Below are 16,489 nucleotides of genomic sequence, written 5' to 3'. Positions count from 1 at the left end.
TGTTGTCCCCAAGTAGTTTTGAACCACTTTTGAAAACGTAGATGGTTTTCTCCCAAAACTACCACCCTTACGTTAGTCTCACATTGTGAGGATTTCAACTCAGTATTGACTCACATTGGACATTTTTATTGTTATAGGTCTGAATCGTTTGCTTACTAATGGCTCCTATGAAGCTGCATTTCCTCTGCACGAGGTATTGTCCTGCCTTTCCTCCTTCTCTGTCAATTCCGTCTTATTAAATCAGCTCCTGGGGCTAGTGGTTAATTGAGTTTGTTGATGTGATATTTGTTCAGAATAATTTGTTCAGTGGGTAGTTGGGGAGGGCCTATTTGCATTGTGATATCTCTCCCCCAGCGTGGATTTATTTCTCTCTGTCTTTTTATTCTAATTGCATGAGTACTTGAATCAAGAGTCACTCAGCGTGAATTTAGAGGAATAGCTGAGGGACCCCAAGTCATAAAATGAAAGAGGCATTGAAAATTTGCATGAGGCGCCAGACCCAGCGGGGAAATGTCTCTGAAATATATAGTCTCTGCAACAAAAAATTTTATAGCTAATCCTTAGAGAGTGGGAGGAAGCCATTTTGCAAAGTCTCTAGGAACTAAAGGATGATAAATAGAAATTAATAGTATTGAACTTATTGTTGCTTAAGATGTATAAGTTTTTATATTCTCCTTATTTACTACATGGTCTTTGTCACCTATTAGGACTTTTATAAATGTAACCGTGATTACCCTTAGCTCTGTTTCCCCCATTAGACTTTGGGTAATTTAACCCAGAATTCACTTTATATACATGGGTCTTCAGGGACGTAATCCTCATGACTGTGAGAGATTACTGTCATTTTCATGGTACTGAGCCTGTACCAGTTGCAGTACAACACAGAGAACACAAAGATAAATATCATAGCCCATATCCTCTAGGACCTCACACAGTAGCCAGGGTGAAACTACTGTTAGAGAGATTTTCAGAAAAATCTTCTATGAGAAAGTGTTAACAGTTGGCCAGTTAAGCTTGGAGGACAGTTCCAACTATCCACCAATGGCAAGTCTTTCCAAAATATACTTCTTATTTGGCTTCTGGTGTTTCTTCTCTTGATTTTAAACACCAGGAGGATGGAGAGGATGGTGTAGAATTTCTAAGCCTTTTTCATTAAGGAGACTAGAGGCTTTCGTCTGAGACCCTATTATAGACAGCCATGAAACCTTTTTGGAGTGATCCTTTTTGTGTAACAGAAGCAAACACTTTGACACAAAGGTTTTCTGGAGTCACACACAGGTGTTTCTGAATGTTAAAGACAGATGTCCCCAAAGCATATCATGTGGTTATTAGTTGGCATTGCCCCCTAAAAAAGGGTTGCAGTGATGACTGCATCCTCCCCCTGCCCATCCCTTGCCCACGGTAAGGGCAGTGTCTGAGCAGTGGTAGATGGACAGAAGTTTCTGTGCAGGCAAGTGGGTGGTGGGCATCTTGCTAAAGCCCTGTATTTTATAAAAAGAGAGCTTCCAAATTAGTAATAGCAGCTGCAGTAATAACATAATAGCTCTTTTGAATTTTTGCTCTCAGTTTAACTTGATTATATTATTTGACCACATAACAGCCTTCAGAGGCAGGAAGGGCAGCTCTTGTTGCCTTGTTTTATGGTAAAAATTTAAATAAAGGTTTAGAGAAACGTTAGAGTGAGTTGGTGTTGAGCTGAGCTAGAACCTGAGTTCCTTGTCTCTCGGGCCTGTTCACTTTCCACTAAGAAAGGGCTTCTCAAGTTAAAATGTCAAAAATTAGTTCACCTCCGGAAAGTACCTGTTCTATCTGTGAAACTAGCATTTCTACTAACTGAACTTAGAAACGCCCTACTCCACTGGCCCACGGTCTCCTCATTTGTTCCATGAGGAGGTTGAATTATATTTGAATTATTGTATATTTTAGCTAACTTACCACTCTTGCATTCTGGGGTTTTCTTATAGACAGGACCATCTGACCAGGTTACAGCTATGGCTGTTTACCAACTACTCTATCTTGAGACAAGTGGTAAAGAGAACTCATAAGTCTTGGGCATGGCCTCTGGGGCAGGATGCTCTAGTCGTTCAAACCACAGAAGAAACCTAATGAGGCAGGTGTTAGTTCCACTATGACCTGGGAATCCAAGGCTCAGAGAGTATAAGATCTCCTAGCTAAAAAGTAACAGAACTGAATTTTAAGTCAGTTCAGACGCGCCTGATTCCGGCAAGCATGGGCTTTTTACGACATGGCATCAACATCAAGATTATGTCCAGAATAACTAACCATACTGCTTTCCCTTCAATAGAATGGATCTGTTTTTTCCTCATATCACCCCTATTGCTACTCCTGCCATAAAGGCTAATATTACTATCAGCTTTTCCTTTTGGCTTTTGTGGGTATTACCTCACCAGCAGTGGTGTTTTTATCCAGGGAAGTTACAGAAGTAAAAACTCCATTAGAACCCACGGAGCAGTAAACCACCGCCATCTGCTCTATGAGTGCTGGGCCTCCTGGGGCGTGTGGTATAAATACCAGCCTTTGGATCTTGTAAGGTGAGTTTTTAACCAGATGCAAATATAAAGCTTACACAGGCTAATTAGGGCAGACTGTCAACTGGGACAAGCCAACATTGGGGAAAAAAAAGAAACGGTCTGAGGTGCACAGCTGACACTCAAATTTGACTTATTCCCAAGAGGGCAGCCTATCAGAGGACATGGGTCGTTCTTGGTAAACCTGACCTCCCTCTGATGAGGCTGGTGTTTCCTCCAAAAGAGCCTTGGAAAGGGGCATGTGAGATCAGCCAGGCCTCCCCCAGGATTCCATAAGAAGCTCATCACCCATGTGGCTGTTAATGACGAATCATCAATAACAGTTATAGAGAGGTAACACTGCTTGCACATATTAGTGACAAATGGAATATTAGTTACTATTATGCAAGTAGGAAATAGAGGGTGCTGTCATTCTAATAAATTTCAGGCTTACTTTAATTTTCACTTAAAACTAATAACCTTTAAAGATTGTTTTAATTCTGCAAGTCAAAAGAGTATATCTGCTTTTAACCTATGACATTTGTGCAGTGAAAATGTGTGTTTTCTTTAACTGTCTGTGTATGCCAACTTTCTGCCATGGAGGCATTATACTCTGACATCTCATTATTTATTTAGAGACTGATTATTAAGATTGAGTAGTAACAATCCACACTTCATGGATTCCTTATTAAAAAGAAAGTCATGTCTCATTTCCTAGACTAGCCAGATTTATTTCACTTTTCCCCGAGCCCTTCAAAAATGATGCCAGAGGAAAATGAAATGATAAGACAACTTACTTTACATTTCATCTCCCCGGAGTCCTTGTTACAAGGGTTTACTCCTGTTGACCCAAGGCCATTGACGAATTGTGTCCCCTTCTCTGTGTGAGTAACAGATGATCCAGTTGATCTGGGTGAGTGGACAGTATTTTCTGAGATGAGATCACTTGCCTTTGACGAGTCTCAATATACGATAAAATAGTAGGGAAAAAATATCAAAGCCAATTCTCTTCCCAGCCTGAGTCCCATTACATCGATTAAAAACTACAGAAGATTGCTGCAGGCAAAGCAGCTCCCATCCGTGACAGTTTCTTGATTAAGATTTTATCATTTTTCAGTGAGTATTAATTAACTGCCCATTGTGTTCCTAGTACAATGCTAAGTACTATTGGCAAAGACACACAGAAGCCATGGTCTCTGGCTTTGAGAAATGCACAGTTTCCTTCAGGAAAACCAGCCCTGCAAACTTGAGACAACTGTAAAACAAGACCATGCATAATTTGGTAACATGTGTGATGGAGGCCAAAAGTTTTACAACAATTAAGAAAAACGGAAAGGATGGATATGGGCCAGTGCCCCTGTGGAAGGTGCGGAGCTGAGCCCTGGAAGGGCAGTGGGATTTGTGTTGGCCAAAGGGAGGGGACATGAAAAGCACAAGCAAGGTTTGAGTGGAATGAAGTTGTGGAACAGCTGGGGAATCTCATCTCTTAAATAGTTCTTGTCCTATATCTAGATTTTGCTTCCTCCATATCTCTGGAATCTGGCCACACCCCAGCATCTCCTCTACCACTGCTGCTTCCTTCACCTGTGACCTGGACTATGACTGTTTTCCCCTACATGGTCTCCCTTTTTCCTTTCTGGCCCTTCCACTCCATTCTCCATCATGAAACTGGTCATGTTCCCAGATTGGCTACAGTCCTCTCATGGCTTTTCATTTTTCTCAGGAGAAAAATCAATGCATTTAGCATGGTCTGCAAGGCCCATCGAAGCTAATCCTGTGCCCACCTCACCAGCCCATTTCTTATTATCAGTGTTCCAGCCACACCACCCTTATTTCACCTGGTCCCTCCTGTCACACGGCCTTTGTAGGTTCTGTTCCCTCTGCTGGAAGCACTCTAGCCCATCCCTAACCCCACCCAGTTAACTTTCATGCATCAACCCAATAGTCACGTCCTCAGAGAAGTCTTCCCTGGCTAGAGTTGTCAGATGGCTTTGTTATATACACTTATCGCATTGTGTTCCCCTCCTTTGTAGCTCTTTTCCCAGTTTTGTAATTATAAGCTTATTTCTTTAATTGATTTATGTGTGTCTCCTCTGTCACCCTGCAAGCTTCATAGGAGGAGGGACCAAGCTTATTTTGCTCGCCATTGTGTTCTCAGAACTTAGCACAGTTTTTGGCACGTAGTAGGTATTTTTTAATTTGTTGAATGAATAACTGAATATTTGCATATATGAATATATGTTGGAAAAGTCTTCTGGAAGAGGAAGGTTTCTGTTGGGACACAATAGAAGATGGGATAAATAAATAATCCATGCTTTTAGGAGCCATTGAGTACTCTAGGAGGAAAGCAGCAGACAGCATTTGGAAACAGATGGTCAACATTCGTTTAGAAGGAGAATAAGAAATAATTCAAATATTCTTACATTGGACTAAGAAGTAATTAACTTCTAAGTTATGAAATTTAGCTGTTGAAAGGCATAGAAAACACAATAAGGATATTTAAGAAATAAAAACCAAACTTCGCAGACCACAGAGCACTAGGCAGGCTGGTTAGTCTCAGGAACATATTTATAGAGGTAGATGTCAATGCCTGTGAAGAGTCATCACTTAAAAGGGAAAGTTGCTCTCAGAATTGATTCATGCTGAATCTCAGTAATTAGAGTTCTTTCTTTGTAACATCTTATGATTCTAGCATTTTAAACCTCTTGTAAAACTACGAAATATTGAAAGGGGTGTTTAAAAGTTTTTCACAGTAATTTTGTTTACTATTTTTTAAAATATACGTAATTAGGGCTTCCTTGGTGGCGCAGTGGTTGAGAGTCCGCCTGCCGATGCAGGGGACGTGGGTTCGTGCCCCGGTCTGGGAGGATCCCACATGCCGCGGAGCGGCTGCCCCCGTGAGCCATGGCCGCTGAGCCTGTGCGTCCGGAGCCTGTTGCTCCGCAACGGGGAGGCCACAACAGTGAGAGGCCCGCATACCGCAAAAAAAAAAAAAAAAAATATATATATATATACGTAATTATAATACATGCACTACAAACAAACACACACTCAGAAATGGCAAAAATGAGATTATGTGTTGGCACCGACTCTTTACATTCCCCTGGTTCCTTGTCAATAACAGTATCGTGTATAACTTCCTGAATGAGCTGGGTTTATTCTGTGTTTTCAGAACAAGCTTGCATACAATCCTGTTCTTTTATGGAAGGGTTCATTCTATTTCTGATCTAGAGTAATAGGAAAAGAAACTTAAGTCCAGAGCTTAAATTTGGTCAAACGTTCCATCCTCTCGGCTCACTTTGCCTGCATGGTTATCAGCAAAGCCACAACAAAGTAAAATGACCGAGCAAAGTGTTATAATGCCTGACTTTAAACACTTCAGTATAATTTGCAAGGCTGCTGTGTCTTAAACAGGCGGTACTTCGGAGAGAAGATTGGGCTGTATTTTGCCTGGTTGGGCTGGTACACCGGCATGCTCTTCCCGGCCGCTTTCATTGGATTATTTGTCTTTTTGTATGGAGTCATAACTCTGGATCACTGCCAAGTCAGGTATGGGGAGCTCTCGGTGAGCCTGCCTTTGCTTATATTTGGAGTTGGGCATTTGTGTTTTGGGGGTGTTCACAGACGATCGGCCCACTTAGCTATTCATTTTAACTTCTTTCCAATCTCTCCTGGAAAAATTCAAAACGTTCAATTCACCTGGCCTGCCCACCCATTGCCCTTGTTGCTGTGGTCTCCAGCTACCAAGGAAGCAAAGCTCACATTGATGGTTATACAAGCCACTACATATCCACAGAACAAATCACTTTCCTTCACTGGCTCAAAGTTGCTCTTTTTCTGACTTTTTCACCTTTTTCTTTCTAACTAATACTGCAAAATAGTGGGTTAATCATCCTTTTTTATCAATTGTGTGTTCTTACAAGGACGCTGTAAGCTGGAAAGACATCTCACCAACTTGCTGAAACCTTGTGAATGATTCGGTGTTAACAATTGTTATCTTGGCTCTTTTGCTAGAATATAGTTTAAGGTATTCACAGAGATCTTCGTACAAGGCCAGACAGTGATCTTAAATAATAAATAAATGTGCCTTTCAGAAGTGACTGCAAAAATAAAAGTGACCTGCAAAAATATTTTAATTTCTGGGGAAATTGTTAATGAGATGTGGTTTTCTCCCAGAACTACTCCCTAGTATTTTTATTTATTCCTCCATAATTTCTTACTTATCATGCATATAGAAGTTAAGACTGGCACTGTGAGGTATCTCATTGTTCCCATAATTCAGTATGAAATTGCTTCCAACCTGTGCAGTGTTGTAAATGACTTCTGTAGAACCTGAGGTATAAACAATCAATGTTTTGCTTCATGTATTTTCCTGAGCTTAACTAATTAATATGTAAAAGCCAAGAAACAGCCTCATAAATATGTAGGTTTATCAAACTATTAAACTGTGCAGGGACTTGTTTATATTAATAACTAAGAAAAGGGCAAAAATTTAATCTACTGAATCTTATTTACTGGTCGACTATTCTGGTGAAATTGAAGGGGAAAAAAGTGCTGTTATGTCATCAAAAGCGGTCCTTTTTTGTTCTCTTTTCCAGTAAAGAAGTCTGCCAAGCTACAGATATCATCATGTGTCCTGTGTGCGATAAATACTGTCCATTCATGAGGCTGTCAGACAGCTGCGTTTATGCCAAGGTAATTTCAAAGAGGCAGCATTTTAGTCAGATTGAATTTATTTATTTGTTTGTTTGTTTGTTTATATAAATTTATTTATTTATTTTTGGCTGCGTTGAGTCTTTGTTGCTGTGCACGGGCTTTCTCTAGTTGTGGCGAGTGGGGGCTACTCTTCGTTGCGGTGCGGGGCTTCTCATTGCGGTGGCTTCTCTTGTTGCGGAGCACGGGCTCTAGGCGCGCGGGCTTCAGTAGTTGTGGCACACGGGCTCAGTAGTTGTGGTTCGTGGGCTCTAGAGCGCAGGCTCAGTCGTTGTGGTGCATGGGCTTAGTTGCTCCATGGCATGTGGGATCTTCCCGGACCAGGGATCCAACCTGTGTCCCCTGCATTGGCAGGCGGATTCTTAACTACTGTGCCACCAGGGAAGTCCCAGATTGAATTTAATATACACCTTCCTGAGAGATGGTGGTGACCACATTCTCTCCATCTTTTCTGGTCTTTGATTCTCAAGTTTACCTTGTAGGAGAGACTTACCTTCATCATTCAGTATTCTAATTCAGATATTTGTTTTTACTGTACATGTATTTAAAATGTATTGGCTCTAATGATTATCACAGGAAGCAAATAGAACAGTTGATGGAATCGGAGAAAGTTAGGTTCAAATCTCGACTGTGCTGTTTACCACTTGTTACTAGAGGAACATGTTATTTAACCTCTTCTGAGCCTCAGTTTTCTCATCTGTGAAATGGAGAACATGATACTCGTTTCGCATGACTGCTTTATAAGAAATGTGATAATGGGCGTAGTGCTTAGCAAATGGTAAGGTCTCAGTAAGTGACAACTGCCATTATTTTCCTCCTCTTCATCATCATTATTGTCCAAAAGACCTAGATTCAAGTTCAGGTCAGCTACTTACCTCCTCGACCTTGCACATGTACAGACTCTTTGAGCCTGAGCTTTCTCTTCTCTAAAATGCAGGCAGCGATACCTGCCCTCTCTGCCCCGTGGCATGTCATGAGGACCAAAGAAGATAGCATATGTGAAAGTGCTTTGAAAAACAAATACATAACACCATTATGTCTATATGTTATTACGTACCCCTTTCTGATGTTATACCTCACTTTATTAAAATTTTAGACACATTCATCAAATTTCTAGAGTTCATTACTGAAGGGCAGTATCACTAATGCAAAGCAATGGCTGGAGTATAGACTGGTGAAGACTTTTTAAGACCCACTGCCTATCAGCTTACCCAGATTCCAGGTATAAAAGGGGTTGGCAGATTTTATGTAACCTCTACAATCACTGCAGCTTGGATCCATCTAATTATACTGTTGGCATTGCAGAGTTTTGCTCAATTTAAGTGCGGGTACATTAGATAGGCAGCCCAGGATCCCACCCATCCATGCTGTCTCTAGCCCTGTAGGTGGCCAGTCTGGTGGGAGGAACAGCAGCCAGCTGTGATTTTACAAAGATTTGGGCTTTTAGTATATGCTGCAAGGGACCAGAAAAGCCCAAAATACTCTCCCTTCCTTTGGAGAACATACAGTTAGACATGCCTGGATGAGGACAAATTCAACAGAGTGAGCTTGGGAAATAGAGATGTGGTGAGACTCAAAAGAGGTTGGTCAGTAATATAATTTTGTTTAAATATCATGAGTTAGGGGCTTCCCTGGTGGCACAGTGGTTGAGAGTCCGCCTGCCGATGCGGGGGACACGGGTTCGTGCCCCGGTCCAGGAAGATCCTACATGCCGCGGAGCGGTTGGGCCCGTGAGCCATGGCCGCTGAGCCTGCGCGTCCGGAGCCTGTGCTCTGCAACGGGAGAGGCCACAACAGTGAGAGGCCCGCGTACCGCAAAAAGAAAAAAAAAAAAAGATCATGAGTTAAGCATGAATGACTCAGGTGTAAAAATCCTGCTTTGGGGGAATCTCAGAAGCCAAGTTTTGTTTGTTTGTTTGAGCGATGTTTGTTTGTTATGTGAAAAATCTGCCTTGAGTGAAATTCTTTTTTTTTTTAGGGGAGCTGTAATAATTCCTTAAAATAATCATCATGGATAGTTTAGCGTGCTCAGGTTTTATCGGGCCTTCATTGGTTGGTTGTCCTACCAAACTCTCTAGATCTAAAACGATAATAATTATAATAATAGCTAGGCAACCTACATTTATTATTTCTAATTCTCACAGCAACTTTAAGGTAGGTGTTATTATTCCCATTTTACTCAGAGAGGTAGACGTTGTTTATCTGTGGTCACACAGCAGCAAGTCGCTGGCTCTTGGTTTATCTGAGTATAAAACACGTCGTTGTGCCATACTGAGCTTCAAGATGCTTAGATTCTAAATTTTGGATTTGGCCTGGCCTAGAAACTTAGTAAAAGGAAGGCTTAATAGCCTCAGAATGAAATAGCTGAAGTTACACAGAGTCTCCTTTCGAAATGCCAGACTGATTTAATGAGACTGAGGATGCATAGAAATATTGGATCAAGTAGGAGCCCAGATCCAAGTCAGTCAGCAGCTCTTGTGCTCATCAGGGATGTTTTATCCCTGACCCTCGCACTTGTACTTGCAAGGGTCAGAAACTCAATCAAACTGGCTTAAGCAGAAAGGGATTCACTGGCTCGTTTCACTGCAGAAGATACTAGAGCAGCTCACACTGTCTGAGCAGCAGAACCTCATGCCGAGAACTGGTCATCCACGCCCTCAGATCTCACTCTCTGGCCGCCTGTCTATGTGATCATTCTGTAGACAGATGCTCTTCTCATGACGGGAGAGATGGCTGCTGACTGTCACAGCTCCAGGCCTCCATCTTCCTTCCTGTATCTCCCTAAACATATTTGTACGCTTATTTTAAATTCTTGATCTGCTGTTACAGAATGTCTGTTTCAGAAGGTGTATATTGCCTACTTTGGAATTTTTTGGAGGCAGCTGTCTTCCCCAGATATTCTGTTATTTTGGCCTGTGAGTGCTTGTCCCATGGGGGTATCGACCACTTTGGGTGAGGGTCAGAGGCCAGGTCAGTCCTGGTGAGTTTACAAAGAGGACAACGTGTCCCAGGCACCACTGTGCGCTGTCGCTCTGTCAGAGGACTTTTCTGGTCAGAGTTTCATTTGTAAGCCTGCTTAGAACAAAGCAGAATTGGAAGGAGGCGCTCTCCCTTAATTGTAACTACCAGCCCTGGGGTTTAAAAGGGAAAGGACCGAGAAGTGAATGTTCGAGGCCAGCCGGCCAGGCAGCACCTACATTCATCATCTCTCCGACAAAGTGGGACTCTGGGCGTCCCTGATATTACCCCCAAGAATACCAGCACTTGTGATTTGACCTGTTTTAGCTGATTTCTGAGGGAGGGGAAACTAATTTTCCAATGCCATTGAGGGAGAGGCTAGACTGGAACTTACGTATTTCTCTAACCTGTGTTCTCACTCTGCTTGGGAACCACTACCACTCCCCACCATCACACACACACACACACACACACACCAGCTTAAGGCAACCTTCTGTTTTCCCTGGCATTTCTCAGGATCTTGGTTTGTGTGTTTTGTCAGTTCCTGAAATCTACTCTCCTGCTTCTCCAGGTTTGATTTTGGTAGAGGGAGCCATCAGCCTGTCCTAGCTTACCATCTTAGGAGGAACTAGAAGTCCCTATTAATTCACCCTGATTCACATATTTCCAAATCGGTAACTGCAGCGGGAAAATGTGTCACTCCAAGTGTTTTCATACCAGTTCCAGGGAAGGACTCCGATTGGTTGTACTTGAGCCATGTTACCCAGAGAAGGAGGAAAAATGATCCCCACAGCCTAAAACAATGACAAGCACAATCCATTCCAGAATCTTCCCTGATGGTGCAGGGAGTGTCCACCAGGAAATACCCTAGGAGAGAGCACAAACCAACCACTTACCACCAAGGCTTTCGGGCTTGATTTGATGCTGACCACCTGATATACATAGTGTAACACTCCTTCTGGCATCGAAATAAGTTGGCTTTAGACTTTTGTCTCACGCTAGGTGTTTGAATGCTCCGCATCTCTCCTGTGTTTAAAGAAGGAAAAGTCAGAAGCTTTTGGAAAATTTTGAAATACTTCACAATCTGATATAATAGGAAAAGACCTGTTTATACCTGGCACGTTCTCCAAGGGACAGTAAAGTATACTTTACAGAGAGCTATAAAGCACCAAAAAAATAAAGGTTATGCTTTACGAACGTATCAGTCATCATTTCAGTTTGGCTTGACGTTGGTGTGATTTATCCTGGAGGTGGAAATGAGCTTGGCAGTGTTACAGCGAAAAGAGATATTTTTGCTTTCTGCTATGATGATTGCAATAGAATATATTATTCTAGCAATAAAGTATTTGCTAGCTGTCTTCGTGTTATGTGTAAGAGGTAAATGTAGTGATTACCCGAGGCTTTAATAAAGGTAGAAGTGGTTTGTGTTAATGGGTTGCTCTTCTTTATAATGCCATAGTCCGGGGGCAGCCCAGAAAATGTTTGCTCAAAACTACACACACAAAATGGCCATGTTTTCAAAGAGAATAAATGAAGCATTAAAAATAGTGCTGGGGAAATCAGAAACCTTTACAGCAGCAACATTAATACCTGCCTGGTCTTTTTTCTTTTTTTAATTTATTTATTTTTGGCTGTGTTGGGTCTTTGTTGCTGTGCAAGGGCTTTCTCTAGTTGCGCGAGCAGGGGCTACTCTTCGTTGAGGTGCACAGGCTTCTCATTGAGGTGACTTCTCTTGTTGTGGAGCACGGGCTCTAGGCATGTGGGCTTCAGTAGTTGTGGCACGTGGGCTCAGTAGTTGTGGCTCGTGGGTTCTAGAGTGCAGGCTCAGTAGTTGCGGTGCACGGGCTCAGTTGTTCTGCGGCATGTGGGATATTCCCGGGCCAGGGCTCGAACCCGTGTCCCCTACATTGGTAGGTGGATTCTTAACCACTGTGCCACCAGGGAAGCCCCCTACCTGGTCTTAAATATAAATCTATCCACATGAGATATGCATGTGTATTAGTTTTTATAGTGTGCAAAAGGAGATTCTTAACAGCACCATTGGGGCTGCTGAGAAATGCTCAACTAAGTGATAGCCACATAAATGGAACAAATTCTCCTTTCCATATCCAAACTATTTCACAGAAAAAAATCCCTTCTTCCTTATGGTCCAAAAGGAATATCCCCCAAAGAAACCCTGTCAAATTCATTGCATTGTCAGAGCTATTTTTACAGAACGTGAAAAAAAAAAAAAAAAAAAAACGTGAATTGTAATATTATATATAGGAAATTAGTTTAACTGTGACTCATAATGTTCCCAGGTAACCCACCTTTTTGACAATGGAGCCACTGTCTTCTTTGCTGTTTTCATGGCAGTCTGGGGTAAGTGTTCTACATTCGTATAAGTTGTTCCCATCATCTGCTCTATGATCTGTTCCTTTGAAGTCTGATTTTGGATATGAGAGGAAGAAGCTTGAGTAAACTCAGTTGGCTGTTGTATTAGACACAAGTCGATAAATAATTCATTTGGTTTATTTTAAAAGTGATGTTGTAGAGGAGAACATGTCTTATTTCTCTTAAGCCTTCAACAGTTTCATCAGCATTCCATTATTGGAGTAAAATTCACCTTCTCTTGGAGACAAAAATAAAGCCTATGGTATACCAAAAGGTCTGCTGACACCTGAATACCCATCTCAGTATATATAGGACTTTCTGTTGTGAGTGGAATCTTTTCATCTAATATGTGAGTACCCACCTCTAGGCTTCTTCCAGTTCTGGTCAAAATGACTCCTCATAAACAAGATCTACTCACAATACTGAATTGAGTCCTTCTAAATCACTTCAAGCCAATAGCCCTATAATAACAAGGTATGATGGAACATTCACTTAAAGAATTCCTTAGCCCAAAGAAGTTACTTAACCCACTTTTTGGTAAAATGGGTTTAATAATATCTTCCTAGTCAAATAATTATAGAGCTCTAATTTAATAGTATAGAAAAGAGTCAGGACAAATACATAATAAACGATGAATGGCGGTTACCTTTGGAGAGGAGGTTACCTTTCGCGGAAAGGTAGGTAGACAGTGATGAGAGTCAGGCCTTTTACACTATATATTTTCCGTTTGGTTTGAATTTTTTGACAATGATTATGCATTTTTTCTAGAACTTAAAAAGCCAAAATCTGAATTTTGAGGTTATAGAACTCTACTAACTCAAGCTTAGGTTCATGTTGTTCCTTATGTATGGAATGAATATCAGAATCTTTGCCATCTTTCAGGGCCTAGCTGAAGTGGCATCTTCTCCAGCCAGAAGATGTCTTCCTCCTTTGAATTTCCATAGCACTTGGTTTATGCCATTCTTTGGGCACTGATAATGATTTGCATACACAATTTTTCTCCCCTAATAGGTTCATGGTCCTCAAGGACTATTATGGTCATGGAAAACCTTATGCATTTCTTTTGAAGACAGAGAGATTAATATTCATTAGATGGATGGATGGATAAATGGATGGATTGGGAAAAAAGAAGGGAAAGAGAAGAAAATTACCAAAAGAGTTTCTTTATAAGACAACAAATATGTTTAAATGGTCTCTTTGGCATGTAGAAATATAAAACCTTGTTTTCTTTGGGAGGTTTGTTCTAAGTATGTTATGCCTTCTTTACCTCGAGCTCTTCAAAAGCAAATTGTCCCACCCACCACAGCTCTGTTGAAGAAAAATTTTTGAACCCTATGACTCCAGCCCCTTTCACCCAGTGGGCATTTGTCCCAAGAATAGTCAAACCATAGGTTGATGAGTGGCCTGAGAGAAGGTTCTGCCCAAACAGGAGCTGGCAATGCCACCCAGAGTCTTATTCTTAAGAATGTGGATTGGCAAATGTGGAGCGACACAGGAGAGTTAGCAGTAGAAACAGGCACTGAAAGATGCAGAGAGGGAAGAAACGGGAGGGAGGAAGGGAGAGAGGGAGATTGAGATTGACCAGCAGGTAGAATTGGGGACCAGGAGGAATTATGAGCAGGTTGAGTTTATGAGAAATTGAACCTAGAAGTAAGCAGAAGCAAAGAACTAGTGGAAAAAATTAGAATAGAGGGTACAGAAGCCAACTGATAGCCATCTGGGAGAAAATGCAAGACAGTCCCCCAAGAGAAGCAAAGAAAGAATGTGGCCAAGTCATGTTATTAGGGGAGTGTCAGGGTGAAGACCCAGGGTGTCTTGTGGCTGTAGTCTCTCAAGCTGCTGGCTTCCATATCCTGTCTGAATATGTCCAGTCTTTTAATTCCCATGGGATTTCTGCCTCCCTTGGTGGACCTTGCGAAAGCCCTCACTATTTGTGCTACCCCTTACTGCATCTCTTGAAAACAAAGGAAGCTAACCATAATAGAGTTTTGGTTACAGGAATGACCTTTCAGGTCAAGAATGTGTATCTGGCTTTTCTAGAACATATTAGTATTGGTAACCATGATCATGAAATATAATAAGACATCCAGTACTTCAGCTTTGCCATGATCACAAATGAGGAGACTCTGGAAAATGTATTCATCTCCTAAACCAGTGGTTCCCAAACTTTTTCAAGTCATGACACACATAGGAAATGATAATATTTGCACAGCATGCTGATGTCCATGAAGGAACCTGCTCATGGTCAGGGATAATACTGCCCTAAGAACCTTAGCCTCCCCCAAAACTGATGGGATTATCACCTCTGGCAGACCTATAATCCATTCCTGGCATACATATTGGGAAGCTCTGTTTTGGTCTACTGTGTAATAGGTTAATACTTCTGTAGAGAGAGTGGTATTCAGAAGAATTAACACACAAAACTCCCTTATCCATTTCAGTGTTCCACCAATTTTACGTATACTTTGGCTGAAATAATATTTTCTTCTCCCACAGTTACCAAGAAGTAAAATTCTGGTAGAATGATAGTAGTCTATAAGGTAGAGGTTGTCATCTCCACCCCTCACCCAGTACCACCACTGTAAAGGGGATGGCATCCCTTTCTTGCAAGTTGGAATGTCTTATACTGGGGATAACAGACAGACTTAATTATTTTATCTCTGCCAACCTCAGTGGACTGGTAGTGATTGCCTGGAACATGGAGGTTGCAAGTAGGTGGGCTGGGAGTCTGACCGTCCTTGTTTCTTGGAGGGCACTCAGTAAGAAGCTGATAGATGTTTTGTAATAACCTTTGAGCAAAGGGAACATTTTAGGGTCATTCCAGGCAACGCAAGCCTGGAATAATTCATTTTTGGAATTGCTTTGTCTTCGTAGACAACTTATTACTTAAATCTTGTATTGTTCCCAGTTTGAGAAAAAGAATCATTTACCCCAGGTGTTTCTTTGTAGATAGGGCTTTGCCTTTTGCAGAAATCTAGAATAGCCAATAACAGTGATAATTAGAATAATAGCATACACTTACTGAGGGCTTGCTATATTAAGCATTGTTCAGTATCATCTCAGTTAATCTGTACAGCAACCTTTGAGGAAGGGAATATTACTATTCCCATGTGATAGATGAGAAAATGGAGGCAGTAGCTAGAAAAAGTGGTAAAGGCAAGAGTTAAACTAGACAAGCTTTTAGCTCCTCCACTCCACTGCTAGGACCATGTGCTGTCTGTAATCCTGTTTGCTTCTGTTTCACGGATCTGAACTTTAAAATAAAGGACTGTTACACTTGTCCCGAGCCCAGTATAAACGCGTATCAGTTCTAACGGAGCTCGGTTTAATGGTCTCAGGGTCATCCTTTACAGTTGACAAGTTACAACATTTAGGAAAACAAATGCACTTTATTTTCGGGAAATTGCTAGATATGGAGATGATGAGAACAGATCTAAGGGGTTTACAAGTCCTCAGAAGGGATGGGGTTGGTGTGTCTGTTTTGTTGCCTTTTGCTTTGTATGTTCACCAGAGAAACAATAAGGCTCCATTTGGAAACAGTCTGTAGTTGCTGGAAGGGCCTTTGTGTGGGGTTAGAAACCTTGACAGAACTCCACCACCTTTGTTCCTGTTCACACTTGTGTGATGCAGGGCCTCCTAGGGACTATTCTGTGAGCCTAGGGCTTGAATCAGAGTGGCTCTTTTGTCAATGATCATTTTGGTTCAGAAAGATTCAAGGGACAGACAATTATGGTCTAAATTAGCTCTCTCCCTAGGGGAAAAATAATGAGTCATTAGGGAGTTTGATACTGGCAGAGACTTGCCAGGAAGCATATTATCTCGCTGTCCTTTGTTTCTGTTTTTCTTTTTTTTTCTCTTTCAAGTGTTGCCAAAAATTAAATCATCCCCAGTAAACAGACAAATCGAGGTCCTCAGAGC

General features: G+C 41.6%; 1 protein-coding gene across 6 annotated transcripts in view; it reads left to right on the top strand.

Annotated features, from left to right (window-relative positions):
• ANO4 (anoctamin 4) overlaps window positions 1–16,489 on the top strand; it is a 447,653-nt gene that overhangs the window by 339,827 nt on the left and 91,337 nt on the right. For all 6 annotated transcript variants that reach the window (XM_032647033.1, XM_032647032.1, XM_032647038.1 and 3 more), the window contains 5 exons: window positions 138–193; window positions 2,431–2,552; window positions 5,943–6,077; window positions 7,127–7,223; window positions 12,499–12,559. In XM_032647033.1, the coding sequence (XP_032502924.1) occupies window positions 138–193; window positions 2,431–2,552; window positions 5,943–6,077; window positions 7,127–7,223; window positions 12,499–12,559 (471 nt within the window). The remainder of the gene's footprint in view (window positions 1–137; window positions 194–2,430; window positions 2,553–5,942; window positions 6,078–7,126; window positions 7,224–12,498; window positions 12,560–16,489) is intronic.

Source organism: Phocoena sinus, chromosome 10 (assembly GCF_008692025.1).
Source record: "Phocoena sinus isolate mPhoSin1 chromosome 10, mPhoSin1.pri, whole genome shotgun sequence".
Taxonomy (NCBI): domain Eukaryota; kingdom Metazoa; phylum Chordata; class Mammalia; order Artiodactyla; family Phocoenidae; genus Phocoena; species Phocoena sinus.
This window is presented reverse-complemented; position numbering and strand designations above follow the sequence as displayed.